Raw genomic sequence first — 18981 nt, 5'->3', positions numbered from 1 at the left:
TCTCATGAATTTCAGGTGGCATTCGAAGGAATCGTCGGAGCGCATTATATGGGTGATATCGCTATAGATGATATCGCGGTCAGTGACGGTTCTTGCGGTGTTCTAGGTAAGTATTTCACCTGATGAGAAAATGCTTATATTTAGCCGACAGTATTATTTGCTTTGCCGTAATTCAGCTGTGACGATGCCTTCTTGTTATATATATATATATATAGACGAAGAATACATTTTCACATCTGAAATATTGCTAGGGCTTATCGATATCTGGAACCTCTTGGTGCTGCGTAGTTATTGACTTGTGCTTGACTCAAAACGCTTGCTTTGCCGTAATTCAGCTGTGACGATGCCTTCTTGTTATATATATATATATAGACGAAGAATACATTTTCACATCTGAAATATTGCTAGGGCTTATCGATATCTGGAACCTCTTGGTGCTGCGTAGTTATCGACTTGTGCTTGACTTAAAACGCTTGCTTTGCCGTAGTTCAGCTGTGACGATGCCTTCCTATGAAATACGAACTAAGAAGTCATAGTCACCGCTGTCCTATTACTAAGGCCTCTTCGCAGAGATCGGGGTAACATAGCGCGCTTTCGCAAAGTACTTGCTTTCGGATTTTTCAGATGCTTGCTTCGCCATAGTTCAGCTGTGACGATGCCTTCTTGTTAGATCCAGACATCAAGAATTCACCGTCAAAGCTTTACTATTGCTTTAGCCTATTATACAAAGATCATGAGCTTTGCGAAAAGACTTCTTTGCTCATCAGCCCTCTTATGGCATATGATGATTAATATGTAGATTCTCTAGCTTGTATTTCAGATTGTATTTCTGTTCAGCTTGCTCTACTGTTATTCAGCTTGCTCTGCCATAGTTCAGCTGTGATGATGCCTTCTAATGAAGTATTTGCCTAGAATGCATTGTCACATCTAAACTATTGCCTGAGCTTATATCGCGCAAAATACTGGGGACTTGTATTTTTGAACATGTTTCAGCTAGTTCCGTATTTGATGCTTGCTTTGCCACAGTTCAGCTGTGACGATGCCTTCTTGTTATGCATAAAAACCAAGAATCCATCTTCAGAGCTAAACTTTTGCTGTAGCTTCACGCAGAAAAAATGTATGCTGAATTCTAACGATCTTTCATATAGCTCGTTGTAAGATGCTTTGTCCTCGTCAAATGCTTAGCGATACTTCAGCTGTGACGATGCCTTCTTGTATCATAAAAAGCAAGATTTCGTCGTCAAAGCTGATCTACAGCTAATCGCTTATCACATAATTTCATCAACATTTCGAGGACCTACCCTACATATTGCTCGCTGTAACAATGCTTTACCATAGCTCAGCTGTGACAATGCCTTCTTATAAAATTTCATCCAAGAATTCATTGTCGCAGTTTTGTTATTGCATTAGCTTCTCACAATCTGAATTTAAAAAATATTTTCGTGCTGCTTTTATTCCACATATTCATAACTTTGCCGTAATTCAGCTGTGACGATGCCTTCTTGTTGCGTTAAGACAAAGAAGTCATCGTTACATCTGAAATATTGCTGGGGTGTATCCATTCACAGACGTGGTTTAATCATAGATCGCTAGCTTCTTCAAAAACTTGCTTTGCCGTAGTTCAGCTGTGACGATGCCTTCTTTTTACATATAGATTGAAGAATTCATCGTTACATCTGAAATATTGCTGGGGTGTATCCATTCACAGACGTGGTTTAATCATTGCTAGCTTCTTCAAAAACTTGCTTTGCCGTAATTCAGCTGTGACGATGCCTTCTTGTTTCATATAGATTGAAGAATTCATCGTGACACCTGAAATATTGCTTTTGCGTATCACATCGAGGGATAACCTTGAATCCTTGCTCCTGCAAAATTTTGCTTTGCAGTAGTTCAGCTGTGACGATGCCTTCTTATGAAATAGAAACCAAGAATTCATTGTCACAGTTTGACTATTGCTGAGAAATAGTAATAGCTGCTTCACATATACAGAAATACAAATTTTTTCTAAATGGATTTGTCCCATAGACCATGTTGTATTTTGTAACTGAATTCATCCAATAAACCGATACTGATGTGACTTGTAACTGTTTATACTGATTTGTTGCTGTTACAGGTGACTGCGATTTCGAGAACGGAATTTGCGGTTGGAATCACGCACTCGCAGACTTTGATTGGCAGTTGGGAAAGGGAAGTACACCAACGTGGCACACCGGACCCTCAGTCGATCATACATTAGGAACCTCTGAAGGTTTGTTACGACACTAAGGTTCATAGGATCCAATTCTTCTGACAATTACTTTGAATATGTATATCTATTTCAGGAACATATATCTTCACGGAATCGTCTCAACCTCAGAAGAAAGGTGATCGAGCGCGATTAGTATCTGAAATCTTCGATCCTACGCCGGCTAAGGGTCGTTGTTTGAAGTTTTGGTATCACAAATACGGCGTAAATGTCGGCACCCTTCAGATCTTACTCAAACAGGTTTGATATGCTTTATATTTCTTTTCAATGAAGCGAAGACGTGATATTCCTTGCTAGCCATCTCACATACTTGATGGAAACGCATAAATCATTTCTACCATATAGAAGTAAAGAATATTCATAAATTGATGATGGTAGGAAATAAGGTTTTAGGTTTATGACCTTTTAAAACCTAAATCTCTACCATGTTGAAGTAAAAATATTCAGAATATATTAAGTAATCATTTGAAAGTCTTTATACTGGTACCTGAATGTCATTGGAGATAAGAAAACGCTTACTGAAAGAATTCATTCCTTCTGATGCAGAAAGAAGTTTACACTAATCTTTGGCAACTAAATGGTGATTACGGTGATAGATGGAGACCTGCTCAAGTTGGGTTTGTCAGTGATAGTCTTTATGAACTGGTAATACAAGGTGTACACGGAGGTAGTGATAAAAGCGATATTGCAGTTGATGATGTCTCGTTCGGTACCGGAAATTGTGTCGGTAAGTTTTTCAGTGATTAAGTTTAAGGGTAGGTAATATTAGTAGGAAGCTTATCAAGAATTATTGATCCAATCTTTTAGCGTTTTGGTCTAAATGATTTGGTACATTCTACAAACTAGTATAGTAGTTCTGGCAGAGCTAACAACTCATCCAGATTTTCAGCAGTATTTTATTAGTATTTTCTCCCAAGAAATACTGATTGAACTTATACTGAAATGTGAAAGATGGGTAACCATTGACTACTGATTCATTTTAACATCTTCCACATTTCAAAGAAATCGTCGGGAAAAAATTCTTCTTGTCACTGGTAGCACTTTTCAGAGGTTGGCAGCCCTGGTCTGGTGACTTGTAGCCAAGTTTAGATGCTTATGCCGATTTATTCTATTTTACAGTACAGCCAGCCAGCGCGACTCCCCCAATGACAACAGGTCCAACAGCAATTCCTACATCTGTGATCCCAACCATACTTTCGACTACTGTAGCCAGTAAGTACGCTTACAATATTGACTGAATGAACCATATGCATGATCACATACATTACTGTACATCGCGATTTATGTTTTAACTCAACCTTGAACAAGGTAAATCTTCAGCGCTTTTGAGTTAAAATGTCAACAATTTTATCGTTTACAGCTAAAAGTAATTACGACTGTGATTTTGAGAGCGGAATTTGTTCGTACGAAGACAGTCCTGATACAGATTTCAAATGGACTCGATATCGCGGCGCGTCTGATACTCTCGGTACCGGTCCTACCGTTGATCACACATTAGGCACAAGTAAGTTCTTTTTGAAAAAAAGGAACTATGACAATGTGGCTTCTTACGTGGCAGGGAAATCGATGAAAAGTCAGGGAATTTTCTTATCTTAGATAAAAGTCAGGGAATTTTCTTATCTTAGATAAAAGTCAGGGATTTTTGTGAAAAAAGCTATAAATCAGAGAAAAGGCAGAGAAATATGTTGATATTGCTAGATCGTGTGTAAATTCAAACATTTTCTGTCTATGTCTTACGTATTTGACTGTGTTAATTGATCAGATTCTTAGCAGATTAAGTCAGATAAAGTAATGTGCATGCCAAGAAATAGTCAGGGAAAAAGCGAGTCAGATAAAAGTGGCCACTCAGTATGAAATTTTGTCTTTGTAAGTGAATAAGGAACATGTGTCTTATGATTTTTATTCAGATATGGGTTGGTACATGTACATCGAAACGTCGCTGCCTCAAGTTCCGAACAAGGCCGCCCGTTTACAAAGCGCTACGAAACCGGCCGGCAAATACTGCGTGAATTTCTGGTATCACATGTACGGAACTCACATCAACGCGTTGAATCTGCGCGTGAAATCCTCGGCCAACGCGTACATAATGACGGCCTGGTCGAGAACCGGTAACCAGGACGATAAATGGCTCGAGGCTCGTGTGACGTTGAACGTCAAGGTACAGCATAGAATCGTATTCGAAGGAATATCCGGACCCGGTTATCAAGGAGATATAGCGATTGATGATATAAAAGTAACGAATGGAAGCTGCGGTTGTAAGTATTCTCAGTATACCCTTTTTTTTAGTGCTGATGCTTTTCACACGGCAGAAACTGCTGGGAATGAATTCAAACATTTCAGAAACTTAATGTAGTGTAAAACGGACATATTGAATACTGTGTTTCTGGTGTTTCATAACATTTGACTGATGCTAATCGATGTTTTAGCAATCGCGATAAATGTTTGTCTTTAATTTCGTTGTACAGCTCGCCCGGGATTGTGTACATTCGAGGATGGTATTTGCGGTTATTCCTTCTCAAAAAGTCTACGGAAATTCGACTGGTATCGCGGTCAAGGGGTCGGTTCTGGTCCGAATTCGGGCCCTCCTGCGGATCACACTTTAGCTTCCAAACAAGGTACTTAGATAGCTGATATTTTGATATATTCATCTTTTACTTCAAAATATATCAGATGTTGCTGATGGATTTAGTCGCATGAATTTGTGCGGATTTTAAGACAAAATGTTTTTCACACGTTTTCATTATTTTAGGAAGCTACCTGTACGCGAAATCATTCGCCACGGCTACTAAAGGTGACAGCACGTTTTTCATGAGTCCGACTCAGAGACCGACGCACGGCTCTTGCGTGAAGTTCTGGTATTACCTCTCCGGAGATGTCGGTCGCCTGGAAGTGAATTCTAGAACCGCAAGCGGTTTCGATAAGAATAAAATGTGGGTCGAGGGTAACCACGGCGCCATGTGGAATCGCGGTTATTATCAAGTTCGTAATACGCCCAGTAACTGGCAGGTATGTCGATACAGTCCACCTGTCCAAACCTGTTTCACATATTCCTTATTATACTTATTCGATTTGTTCAATGTTCATAGAAATATTTAATAATGATAATGATAATTTTATTGCCATAATTCCATATAAAATATGCTGTTTGGCTTATGAAAAAAATTCGGCACATGAATTGTTTAGGTGTAACGAAAGGTCTTAGCACCTTCTATTATTGATAAAACCGAATAAAGTTGTTAAAACGCTTAGGGTTTTGGCCCCCTTGATTAATTCGATGCACATTTTCTTTGATATTTCACGAACGGAGAAACTTTCATAAAAACACTTTGATTTATAACTGAATGCACTACCGTATGTAGAAATGTAGGTTCCCAAAATTACATGTAATGCTTGCGTCATAGTTGGTACCTTCATTAGATTCATCTTATCCGAATGACAAACTTACACTTAGTATTGTACGGGAAAAATATAAAGCGGGACTTGTGAATTCAGTAATGTGATGACATATCGATGATAGTTTGACTGCAGTGGATATTGATGTTTGAATCACCTGATGAACTATTTGTTATTACAGTTAGTTTTCAAGGCTATCCGTGGCGCTGCTCACAGCGGTAACATCGCGATTGATGATATCGAGATCGAATATGGCTCGTCTTGTCCTCAAGCCGGTGACTGCGATTTCGAACAGGATATCTGTACGTGGCGATCGGATCTATCGATGGTTTTCGAGTGGGTTCGAGCGAGTGGTTCTTCGCAGACGGATTTCACTGGTCCGTCATCCGATCACACCCAACAGACTATTTACGGTAAGCACATCAAATGCTTATTTCAATCACTGATTCATCAATTGCATCTTATTATCAATTGCGTTATTTAAAACCTATACAGCACATTATGTATAAGGCACTTCATAGAATACACAATAAAGACATGAAATCAAGATACAATAAAACAATGTAGAATAAAATCAAAATAAGACAAGATAATATCAAGTATAAAACCGGTGATACAGCAATAAGGTAAAAGGCTCTTTAGAAAGGTAGGTCTTAAGCACAGATTTTTAATGGGTGGTTGTTATTTTTAGGTCATTATATGTTCATTGAGACATCGTGGCCCCGTCAGAAAGGCGATCGCGCTCGTCTTTTGGGTCAAGTTATACAGTACGATCGCGGCCACTACGTTCCGTCGTGTATTAAATTCTGGTACCACATGTTCGGCGCTGGAATCGGTAAGTTTTACGGTTTAGTATTATTTCACTGGTTCACTGAATCGACTGAATCATCTTAATGTTGTTCGTTTGGAAAAATTGGTTCGTTCAGTGACGACCAAATGGAGCAGTTCTGTAGCTCGGTCAATTCAATATCCACTGCTGATAAAATCATTAGTGGAACCTGGGCAGGAGTGGCTATAATGATTTTGACAGTTTTGATTAAGATGACACAAAAGCATCAGTTGACTCCTAGTCAGCCGAGCAAATACAGCTTATAGATTTGACCGGTCTTATGATACAAAATTCTGATTCGTAGGTACGCTGCGTGTTATTCGTGAAGACCTGTCGCAAGACGGCGTAGCGTCGAAGAACCCGGAGAAGTTATTGTGGCAACTTTCAGGAGATCATGGCGATAAATGGTCGTACGGACAAGTATCTCATATCATGGTCAACAATAAACACCGCGTAAGTTCAGATGATAAACAAGTTTGAATACATTGCTGGGTATTTGATGGGTGGTTTGTTATGGACCTTTTTGATAGAATCTATCAAACAAAGTCTTACACATGCTAAACTGATAATGGCTACTTCCACTGGGAAAATCATGATGTCGTAAATCCCAATATACAAGAGAAATCCCGCAATAATTCAGCAAAGGATGTTAAGTTCTTGATTAAAAGGTTTATATATTTGAACGATATTTCAGTTCAAGTCTATTAGCCACGTGTACTTAGAACTTAACATCATTGGTTGAATTATTGTCAGATTTCTCTCTGACGCGGATATTGTGTAACTTAAATCCGATGATGAATACCGCTAAAAGAAATACTGCTTGATATCTACAATGATGCAGATAATCTACAAATGTTAAAAGTGTTTTATTAAAATCTTTGCTTGTTTTAGATCATATTTGAGGGAGAAGTCGGTGATAATCATCTCGGTGATATTGCTATTGACGACATCGAATTTACAAAATCAAGTTGTGGATGTGAGTTTAGGCGGCGTATTCTGTTTATGATTTGTAAAATAACTAGATATAAGTAATCGCTTTGTGTTTACACCATGGACTCTAAAGCGAATTCGTTTTGGAGTCCATGTTAACGTGGAGGAATAACTGAATTGTCTGGTTGTGCGTATTTCAGTGACACCGTCTGAGGCTGATCCTCGTTTCATTACAACACTGAAACCAATAACTACTGTACAGCCAACTACTCGTAAGTATTTTCAATCTTTCCATGTGCAGAGAATTCTATTCAGTACCGATGACTTTGTAACCGATAGCAATGTGTCGCGAACTAAGACCAGACGAGGTGGCCACTTGCGTGGAAATCCCGGGGAAAGTCAGGGAATGGTCAAGGAATGTAAAAAAGGGAAATGTCAGGAAAATTTGTTGAGATTGCGAAATTGTACGTAAAATGAAATTTTCCATCTTTGTCTTATGTATTTAACTGTGTTGATTGAGTGGATTCTTAGCAGTTATCAAGTTAGTACCATTAAACAACTTGCATATCGGGCAAAAGTCGGGGAAAAAGCAAGTCAAATAAAAGTGGCCGCGCTGAAGAAGCAAAAATTGCAATCAAAGACTAGAGGCCACCAAACCAGAAACATATATAAAACCGAAAGATTTAATGAAAATCCATAGTAGCAAAAACAGCACAAATCTCATTTTCTAATGAGTAATATATATTTATTATAGCAAATGTTTTCGGGAGTTACATTATCCCCTCTTCAGGCATAGCGCAAGTGATTTAATTCTCATACCATACTCGTTGTATTTCCTGTTTTCACATAGAAACCGTCATGACTGGAATCATTGTGAGTTTGACACTCTACTATGTATAGCTGTTATTTAGATCTGTGTCCATTTTCTAGAACCCATCGGAACGTTCGATTGTAACTTCGAAACTGATTTGTGTTCATGGACTCAGAATGGTAAGATAGACTGGACCCGAGCCCAGGGACCGACTGGTACATTGAAAACTGGCCCGACATTCGATCATACATATGGCACAGGTAAGTTTCAGGATCTCAATGGAAAATTTAGTTTTCCCTAGTTGCACAGATGTGAGTTGAAATAATTTTATGTCGAAATTCAAATTCGCATCTATGGAAGGTGGTTTCAGATATTGGGTTGGAAATATTGATGGATGTCTGATTATTGATAATTTTGTTTCCCACTTATTCATCTCGTTTTTCAGCTCAAGGCTGGTACGTCTACCTCGAGGCTTCATATCCGAATAAACAAGGCGATAAAGCAGAATTACTGTCCAAAAACTTGAAACCATCGACGAAATTCCGTTGTTTAACTTTCTGGTATCATATGTTCGGTTTTTCGATGGGAACGCTGAACGTTTACCTGAAAGTGAGTAAATTATTAAACGATGAAAATTCATTTTGTTTCTAATTTTGTGTGAAATTGCTACATTGAAGTCCAAATATTTCTCAGCTCTGAAACAGTTTTTCATTCCGACGAGAATTCTAATGCATGCAGAGTGTATAATGTAGTTTTATGAGCGAAGTTTGTATCTATCGCTGAATCAAAGATAATTTCTTGTTTGTCGATAGATTGGTTCAAAGTACGGGCAACCGATTTGGGCGCGGTCGAAGAACGCCGGGTCGGACTGGTTGAAAGGACAAGTGAACGTCGTTCCTCTCACGCAGCAGGGTAATATCGCATTCGAAGGAATTGTCGGCCGCGATATATTCAGCGATATATCGCTCGATGATATCTCGATAGCAGACGGAGCCTGTCCCGTTACAACAGGTCAGTGTGAGAAATATAAAATGTCAGTTTAGGTGAGATTTTCTGCCAATACTGGTGATCTAGTAAGGTGGATACAGAGGCCAATAATTTTGAAGAACTTATCAAGTCCCAAAGGCCACTGTGTTGTCTGAAAATGAAATAGTGTATTCCCACAAAATTTTAAAGAATTTGTCATTGTTGTGCAAAAAGGCAATATTAGGTGTATTTCTGCAGCGAAAAGAAGCACTAATTATCATTGTAGACTGTAGAATAAAAAGGGCACTAAAGAGAATCATTGATGGACTTGTTCAAGTCTCAAAAGACCCCCTGCATCCTCCCCTGCTGTGTAACTTTGTCAACTGTGTCTGATGCCTTTCTGCCCTTGATTAAGCGATCTTTCATCATGTTGGACATGAATATGCCTAAAACCTAATTCATGTGTCCATTTCCTCTTGTGACTTTGATAATTTCTCTTGGTGTCCCCAATGGAGAAATTCAAACATCAGAAATTCCCAGACAGGTTTTAAGAGAAATTCAGTCTATGGAAAAATTTGTGGTCAGAATTTGAATAAATTTGTTATCATTTTCTCGTCAGGTGTTAACTGTACGTTTGAAGATGCGTCATTATGTGGCTGGACTAACGCTACTGTCAGTGATTATACCTGGAAATGGGCATCCGCATTTTCACCAGTTTCTTCCCCTAACTCGAGACCATCTATAGATGTAACTGCTGGAACTAACGCTGGTAGGAATATCAAGATTATTCACTTTCTTGCGAGTTTTACAGCAAATATTTTGTTGTCGAAAAAACTGATCATAACTGGATATATTTTCTAGGCCATTATTTGTACATCGACACCACCTTCGCGAAGCCCGGTTCCACGAAAGCCATCATCGCAAGCCCTAAAGTAAACAAGGTCGCCACTCAGTGTTTCCAGTTCTGGTATTACATGCACGGAGCCGGTGCCAAACAGCTCGCGGTCGAACGTAAATACGACGGATCGAACCCGACGTCCGTCTGGTCGGTCTTCTCCGACCACGGAAATCAATGGATATTCGCGCAAGCACCGATGAAAGTTAACAAGCCGTACCAGGTGAATATAAATATCAACTCTGAAATCATACTGTAGAATCAATGCCTGTATAAGATTTTAAGCCTTGATATAGAAATCTCGCCTGGGCCCAGTGTCAGAAAACAGTTAAACTGAAATTTTTGGTGTAATTGCCATGGGTTACTTCATATCTTCAATGAGGACAACAATTCAAACTTAACCGTTTTAGGCTTGAACTTTTTTGTGAAACTGGGCCCAGAGCTTTTGATCCAAATCCATGGATCTTTATCAATGTAATACGCATGGGTATTTTTAACGTTTAAAATCGAACCTTATTTGGATTATATAAACTAATTTCATTTTTGTCGGTAACCGATGATTTCCTTGTCGTTTAAACTCTGAAACGTTTGAAAGCTGATTCCGTAAAGAAATTGTTATTTTGTTGATTTTTAGATTCGATTTAACGGTAAAATGGACGATAATAAAGGCCCCGGAAGTATCGCAATCGACGAGGCATCATTGATACCTGGAAACTGTCCTAAACAAGGTATGACTGTAGTGAACTGATATTAATCTCAGTGTAGAGTTAACAGATAAAAACCGGCAGTAGATATGTAGAAAAGTTAATTATCTAACAGTTTCAGGGTTACTTCTAAACCCCATCGTCAGAGAAACTATAAAAACGATAATTAATTCAAATAAATAAAAAGAATGATAATAAACTTTTCTGTATATCTACTGTGGGTTTGTATTTGTTAAACCAGATTTATATAGAATACACACACTAATTACATGTACCTTCCTTCAATTGTCAGAAGTAATAGTCGTCTAATCAGTTCACAGACTTGCATAGAATAACTGAAACTTGGTATATTTTCTGAATAGAAGGGATCTATTTCCCTTATTCTAATGTTCGAGTGCTGTCCATATGATAATCATATTTTCGTTTTTTCAGGTGACTGTAATTTCGAGCGAGGCATGTGTACGTGGTTCAACCCGGGCAGTAAAGGTCTGATCAAAGGAGATCTCGAATGGATTATTGGCTCCGGTAGAACAGATTCATTCTTCACTGGACCAAACACTGATCATACTCTCGGCACTGTTGATGGTACGTAGCATGATTTAATGAAATGATAGCTTGATGAAGGTCTTTCCTCTGCTAGTTAGTACAAAAAACTGTATGTGGAAATCAGTCAGAAAAGTTGGGGAATTTTCTTTTCTTAAAAAATGTCAGGGAATCTTATATAAAAGCTAAAAATCAGGGAAATTTGTTGAGATTGCTAGATGGCGCGTAGAATCAAACAGTTTTCATCTATGTCTTAGGTATTTGACTGTGTTAATTGATCGGATTCTTAGCAGATCAAGTCAGGGAAAACAATGTGCATGTCAGGGAATAGTTTGAGAAAAATTAAAGTGGTCACCCTAGACACTGTGATGAGAATCACGATAAACTGTGTTTAAACTTAATGCACATTTATTACGTTACGTTACACAGGAAAGTATGTATTCGCTGAATCATCGAAACCGAGTCGACCGGGAGATAAAGCGATTCTGATGAGCAAACGATTCATCGCGACGTACTCGAGCAGACGTTGTCTGAATTTCTGGTATCACATGTACGGCGAAAACATGGGCGCGCTTCGAGTTTATAACTATAACGTCGTTACGAAAATACAAACGAAAATCTTCGATTTGTCCGGTGACCGAGGACTTGTGTGGTACGAGGGACGAGTGGCTTTCAGTTCCTATGATGATTTCCATGTAAGTTTAGTTACTGTATCAGTAAACTTTTGATGCTTGCATCCAGTTCCACGTATCTGAAATAAGATATGACTCAAAGTTAACTTATTGCAAATGAATTACTTTTGACTAAGAGTTAACTTTCAACTCGCACCACTCAGTGGTGCGAGTTGAATGTATAATGAGAATAAAATGAGAATAAAACTTGTGCTCTGTCTTTTGGGGCACTTATTCTCTGCTACATTTTTCAGTTCTATGAGACAATGATATTCCTTCGCGTCTGTTATGAAAATATCCCTGTGAAATTAAAGTTATTAACTATTAACCTATTTGGTTTTGTGTAAAGTATTCTGTAGACAGAAAATGTGTATTTTCAGCTGGTGTTCGAGGCTGAAGTTGGTCTGGGCGATAAAGGAGATATAGCTTTAGATGATATTTCATTGACTGATAGTAATTGCGCGAGTAAGTCTTCACTCATTACACGTTGAATTTGAAAACAGTTTTAAAAGATTTCGTGTAATCAATTGTATCAATTCGTGTTTTACAGCTCAGCCACCGGACGCGGTCGTTCCATTGCCACCAACGACCGGCCCGACGAGCCTGCCTACAACCACACCTTACCCATCTCCGTGGGATGTGGACTTCGAGAACGGATACGGTACATGGAAAAAAATGGCTGGTAACGATTTCGAATGGAAATTGTCGACGGGAGCTTATGAATTCTATACGTACAAACCGAACCACGATCATACCACTGGAACGTGTAAGTTTTAGAGTTGAAGAAGGGGCTTGAAAAAAGAATAATAAGACTCAGTGGTTGAATTCAGCTTTGTTTCTACATTCTCATTTCTCATGCGCCACGCATTTCTTGATACTTTTCAATAATCGAAATGATTATTTGCCCGATATTTCAGCCTCGGGACACTTCATCTATTTCGACCAATCCGTGTTCACCAACGCGAAAATCAACGACACCGGTCGATTGATTTCGGACAAAGTGCCCAGCGGTAGTACACGCTGTCTGCACATCTGGTATTTCATGCAAGGCAGTGGCAAGAACGTATTGAATATCTATCAACGGATGCAATCATCCGGTAAGAAATATCTAGTATGGACTCGAAAAGGAGCTCAAGGAACTAAATGGCAATACGCCGACATTCATCTGCAAGGAACGGAAAATTACCAGGTCTGATTTTGAAAGCGAAAAATGAATTCAAAAGTAAATACGTCTCGTGTTTCATTTGCGTTTCAAAACATGACGTTCGTTTCTTGTAGATTCTCCTGGAAGGTATTCGTGGCACGTCATATTCAGGATTTGTCGCTCTTGATGATATCACAGTGACCGCTGGTCCGTGTGGTACTCATAAACAAGGTCAGTTTATCTCTCGAGTTCTTTCCCGATGACTTTTCCATCATTTTGTATCATTGCTAATCAAAATATTTCCCTCAATTTGCAGAGATTTTGTGCGATTTTGAAGATACGAATAGTTTGTGTCGGTACGCGTCGTCGATTGGAGCGGATTTAAAATGGTCTCGTATTCGCGGTGATGAAAGTAAAGGCGCCGCGCCGTCCACTGATCATACTTACGGTACTAAACTCGGTACGTTCATTTTACAATCTTACAGTCAATGTTCGTCATTTTGTCCTTGTGTTATTATGACTAAACTTGAACTTGAACCTCTGAAATTCTCTGAAATGGCCCCTCACCTGGCGTCTAAGTTCTGATGAATTTTCGAAATTCATTGAAAATGCAGATTCTTTGCTTGGGAATTTCTCTACGCCTTATCTACACGTATAGGAAGGAACTAGAAGCAGTTGTTTCTTTTTCAACCTTGTTTTGTTTACATTTTTAGGTCACTATATGAATGCCCCGTCTAGTTCTAAAACCGCTAAGGGTAAAATAGGCACTTTAACGTCTCAGTTGTACCCGCGAGATGCCGGGCAGTGTTTAGAGTTCTGGTATCAAATGTGGGGCTTCACAGTCGCTGATTTCAATGTTTACGTACAAGACACTCGCGGCAAGTCTCAGGTGTTTAGTGAGAAAGGCTTCAAAATCAAAAACTGGTTGGTCGCGCAGGTTCCGATACCACATTTCTCAGATTTTAAGGTCAGTTTTGTTTTAAAATGACTTAGAAACGTGTCGAATTATCTTAGTTCCTTCTCTCTGTACTTAACCCTTTCAGTGCTGACTAATCAATACCCTATATTGCTGGAGATAATTTGAAAATTTTGTAAAATTCCGCCCTAGTGTGTTGAATAACTGGAATACCACTATAGTGCATCTACACCACGATGCGGTGTATTGTTAGTTACTACTATTTCACTATGTTCGACAGGTGCCGCCATCTTTCAATAGAGATAAAAACTAATTATACCAATTACATCAATACACCACAGTGCGGTGTACTAGCAAAATCCATCACCGATTCATACACCGCACTGCGGTGTAGACGCACTGAAAGGGTTAACGTATTTGATATTGATGTTTTTAACGTATTTGATATTGATGTTTTTATGTAGTTGATATTCGAAGGCGTGACGACTGCAGCTAACTCAACGCTAGCGTCTGCCGGTGATATCGCTCTTGATGACGTCAAAATCTTGCCGAGATCTTGTAAAAAACAAGGTAATAGATAATAAACCTCATCGTATTTCAAATCAACCTCGGTCGAAAGTTGGCGTATTTCTCTGGCGCAATTATCAACTTGTACTCGTTGATAAAAAGATATTTCTCTCATATTTGTGCATCGTTCGCGGATATTGCAGGTGATTGTGATTTTGAGAATGGTTTATGCACGTGGTCGACCCAGCCTGGTAGTTTTGATTGGATTATGGGACAAGGTGCAACGGACAGTCAACAAACAGGTCCAGGATTTGACCATACGACTATGAGCCCTGATGGTAAGTTACGTCTTCTATATTTCTTTCATCAACTTTGACTTCCGGGAGGTTTTAGAACATTGTGAAAAAATTAACTGATTCGAACTTCTCTGAGACAAACTTAACCACAAACTAGAGAACTGGGTAATGAATTAGAATTTGATTCACAGTTAAAAGTAGTCCTTTATTGATTTATTGAGACTATGAGTCAAATTTTAACCATAAATGTTAATCCCGGGATCAGTTCCATAGTCATAGTCATGACTATGGAACTGTCCCTTGAAGCTCAAATCTGAATTGATTAGAAATCATGGTCTCATTTCTATGATGTTCGGTTTCAATGTTCATAAAATTCGGAAATTTTCTAACCTTCAGGAAGTTATATCTATCTGGAGGCGAGTTGGCCGATGAGACAAGGAAACGCCGCGCGTATCGAAAGCCAGTTGTTCGACGCGACAAACGCCCGTTGTCTAACGTTCTTCTATCACATGTACGGAAACGGAATCGGACAGTTGAACGTTTATACGAACTCGACTACTAAAACTGTAACTCGTGTTTGGACGCTCGGTACGGATAGAGGAGACATATGGAACTACGCTCAAGTCACGCTGACGTCAACAAACAGATTTAGAGTGAGTGTTCTATTTCTGCGCTTCACGTCGAGTTTCAGATTTCCGAGTTTCGGTTTTAACATTCAGATAACTGGGACTGCGTACTAGCCCTTCCGTATATTGTGATTTTATCCTCCTCTAAAACTGGTCTGTGATAGTGATTTTAATGTTTTCTATAGGCTGTGTTTGAGGCTGTTGTTGGCTGGAATCACGCCGGTGATATCGCCATCGATGACATCGAATTCCGAGAGGGTTCATGCCATTGTAAGTATTTAAAAACAACAGAACGAAACCTCGCTAAAAATTCGTTGAAATTCCCATGAGCATTCGACTAAGTCCGTCTGTTGAATGTTTTAAATCAAATTTAAAAACATACTTTTTTAGGAAAATTTATAACTGATCTTTTTATCTACTACTGTGTTTTAATATTATGTTTTAATATGGTTAAAATGATTTACATCTATGTAAAGCGCACCGATTACTATGTAGGGGTGCGCTATATAAGAAAATATATTATTATTATTATTATTATTATTATTATTATTAAAATTCATTTTCGATGGCGTTCAAGTTTTACGAATCTATGATGTTCTGTTACAGTGACGCCTGCTGCTGCTGATCCTAATAAACCAACCACTTCAACTCTGCCACCAACTACTGTGATAACTACTACTCCTAGACCAACTCCTTGTATGTACCGTAACAATGTACAGCTAATTACTTTTCGGCCCAGTTTCAATAAAATGATTAACTGAAATATTGAGTTAGAACTTTGGTTGAATCCTGTTGATTAAAGTTTATTATGCGTATGTGTTTTTAGCAAAAACCGATTTCGATTGTGATTTCGAGGCTGGTTGGTGCAGTTGGAAGAATTCTACCGATGATGACATCGATTGGGAACGAGCTCAAGGTCCAACCGGATCGTGGGCAACCGGTCCTACTGCTGATCATACCACTGGAACAGGTAAATGTATTTACTTGTATCTAAGCGTGAGATGGCAGAGCGGTCACTGACTGATACTGATACTGTATAGGATATTCCTGATTTACTTGAAATATAGACTTCCCTTCTTAGAAAGTTTGACAATGCTCTTTTTCTGTGGAATCCTAGACCTGGTGCCAGAGTTCTCGTTGAAATAACTTGACCGTGGGTTTAACCCTTTGAGTGCTGACTAATTAATACCCTATAGTGCTGGAGATAATTTGAAAATTCTAAGAAAATCCACCCTAGTGTGTTGAACAACGGGAATACCACTATAGTGCGTCTACACTGTGGCGCGGTGTATCATTAGTTACTAGTATTTCACTATGTTTGACACGTGCTGCCATTTTTGAAGAGAGATAATTACTAATTACATCAATACACGGCAGTGCAGTGTACTAGCAAAATCTATCACTGATTAATACACCGCACTGCGGTGTAGATGCACTGAAAGGGTTAAACACAGAAAATGAACGTATCTAAACACTTACCTGAATTTACGGAACAAAATTTCCGTATTTAAGAACAGTTCGGTTGTAGAGAGTCTAGTTCCGCATGTCAGTTGTTTAAATTGTTTATATTTGTCAGATCAAGGCTGGTATATCTACATCGAGACCTCGAATCCGACTAAGCCGGGTGATGTAGCTCGTCTTGAAAGCGCGATAATAGCTGACAAAAATGAACGATGCGTTAATTTCTACTATCATATGTACGGAGGCCATATCGGCATGCTGAACTTGTATATTAAGAATACTCGCACGAATGCTATGGGTAAACCTATTTGGCGTAAACTTGGAGCGCAAGGATATCAGTGGCAGTACGGTCAAATAACCGTCCAACAAAGCGATCCATTCCAGGTACTGATTACAGTGTTAACAACGGAACCTCGTCATACGTAACAAACTTGAATACTATACTATATATATGTATATATATATATATATATATATATATATATATATATATATATATATATATATATATATATATATATATATATATATATATATATATATATATATATATATATATATATATATATATATATATATATATATATATTGTAAACTGGATATGATGAACTATCAGTTTATTAGGAACAATGATGATTTTCTTGTGCCTTGAGGTTCATCATAACTCGGTTCTGTATTGCAATACATGAAAATGTTTGTACTTTTGTCCTTGCCAACATTTCTACATAACATTTTTACAGTTCTTTGTTTAAAGAGGAAAGATTTCGAAATTTCTAATCGTTTCTATGTTTGTATCAGGTCGTGTTTGAAGGTGTCAGCGGTAACAGTTATCGCGGTGATATCGCGCTCGATGATCTACGGGTCTCTGAAGGGGCGTGTAGTTTGACTGGTACGCATGTCTGTACATTCGAAGATAAAGGCCAATGTGGTTATAAAGATGGAGCCGGCGACTTCACTTGGACGCGACAACGCGGTAAAACTTGGACTTACGGAACAGGTTTGTGAATTCCTTGTGTTTTGTTGTTAAAAAAATTTTGGCTGAGTAATGATTTAGCTGAATAACCCTAATACCATAGCTGTATCAACTGAAACCCTCCCTAACACCAGCCATGGCAGGATTTGAACCGGGAACCCTTGGGTTGCCAGCCCAGCATGCTACCGATAGACCACCAACTGACTTACTTTGGTATGTTGCTAGTAACTGACAATCTCTGGAAGTTTGTTTGGTCACCATTGTTTGATAACCAGCGACCAGTCAGCCATTGTAGTATAGCTGTGTGGTGAGATCAGTCAGGCTTGAAAACTTGTTTTTAACTGGTCAATACACTATCAATACACTGTCAATACCAAATCATTCACTGATTGTAAGAGTTTCAGTCTAAACCACTAGTGACTGATCTTAGTTGACAACACTTAGAACAAAGGAAAGAAAGTTACTTTACTTAATAGGCGCAAAATCTAAATAACATAATGAACAAAACCCACAGTTGATGATTTAACAGTTTCTCTGATGATGAAGTTTAGACAAAAACTTCGAAACTGTCAGAAAATAAATGCTGAGATCGATATCAGGCTACCAGTTATCTAAATAATTAAATCCCTGCAAAACCATCCTTTATTTAAAAATCAACTCCCAATTTTTACTGGATAGATATTTTCTATGAATCATTGCAACGTTCTATATGTAAATTATGCCTTAGTTTCTGTTTAATCCAACAAATTCTAGAGATATGAAAGTGAAAGGAAGATGAACGTTTATTACAGTGTCTGAAAAAATGTTTTGTCATTCTTGTATCGATAGTATATATACCTTAATACCATAAAGTAATGTATGGACTTTATATTTCATAAGTCATGAATGGTAAATTAAGCCCCACTTATTTAGTAATTCAAGCATTTGTTTTCACAGAAAAAATTTCTTATCGGGCTACCCTTGATAGATAACATCTGTCTAGCACACATACTGTCCTCTCCTACTTTGCATTTCTGCATCATTCAGTTTGATTCTGTTATTTAGAATTTATCAGTAAAAACACTAAAAGAC

The 18981-nt window shown here is 38.4% G+C and overlaps 1 protein-coding gene across 1 annotated transcript in view; it reads left to right on the top strand.

Moving 5' to 3' along the window:
- Positions 1–18981, top strand: part of LOC141913307 (MAM and LDL-receptor class A domain-containing protein 2-like) — a 103330-nt gene that overhangs the window by 36374 nt on the left and 47975 nt on the right. Inside the window, exons 62-97 of the mRNA XM_074804802.1 lie at positions 16–106; positions 2114–2248; positions 2322–2485; positions 2792–2972; positions 3365–3457; positions 3606–3749; positions 4153–4500; positions 4711–4860; positions 4995–5251; positions 5820–6051; positions 6330–6473; positions 6772–6920; positions 7359–7443; positions 7598–7669; positions 8328–8468; positions 8654–8817; positions 9021–9219; positions 9794–9943; positions 10036–10292; positions 10704–10797; positions 11206–11358; positions 11746–12011; positions 12368–12452; positions 12538–12753; positions 12905–13176; positions 13266–13362; positions 13448–13591; positions 13845–14098; positions 14512–14617; positions 14758–14892; positions 15247–15503; positions 15662–15746; positions 16083–16172; positions 16303–16446; positions 17053–17321; positions 17736–17934. Of these exons, the coding sequence (XP_074660903.1) occupies positions 16–106; positions 2114–2248; positions 2322–2485; positions 2792–2972; positions 3365–3457; positions 3606–3749; positions 4153–4500; positions 4711–4860; positions 4995–5251; positions 5820–6051; positions 6330–6473; positions 6772–6920; positions 7359–7443; positions 7598–7669; positions 8328–8468; positions 8654–8817; positions 9021–9219; positions 9794–9943; positions 10036–10292; positions 10704–10797; positions 11206–11358; positions 11746–12011; positions 12368–12452; positions 12538–12753; positions 12905–13176; positions 13266–13362; positions 13448–13591; positions 13845–14098; positions 14512–14617; positions 14758–14892; positions 15247–15503; positions 15662–15746; positions 16083–16172; positions 16303–16446; positions 17053–17321; positions 17736–17934 (6022 nt within the window). The remainder of the gene's footprint in view (positions 1–15; positions 107–2113; positions 2249–2321; positions 2486–2791; positions 2973–3364; positions 3458–3605; positions 3750–4152; positions 4501–4710; positions 4861–4994; positions 5252–5819; positions 6052–6329; positions 6474–6771; positions 6921–7358; positions 7444–7597; positions 7670–8327; positions 8469–8653; positions 8818–9020; positions 9220–9793; positions 9944–10035; positions 10293–10703; positions 10798–11205; positions 11359–11745; positions 12012–12367; positions 12453–12537; positions 12754–12904; positions 13177–13265; positions 13363–13447; positions 13592–13844; positions 14099–14511; positions 14618–14757; positions 14893–15246; positions 15504–15661; positions 15747–16082; positions 16173–16302; positions 16447–17052; positions 17322–17735; positions 17935–18981) is intronic.

Source organism: Tubulanus polymorphus, chromosome 11, assembly GCF_964204645.1.
Source record: "Tubulanus polymorphus chromosome 11, tnTubPoly1.2, whole genome shotgun sequence".
In the NCBI taxonomy this organism is placed as follows: domain Eukaryota; kingdom Metazoa; phylum Nemertea; class Palaeonemertea; order Tubulaniformes; family Tubulanidae; genus Tubulanus; species Tubulanus polymorphus.
The sequence above is the reverse complement of the archived record's forward strand: the minus strand, read 5'-3'. Positions and strand labels throughout refer to the sequence as shown.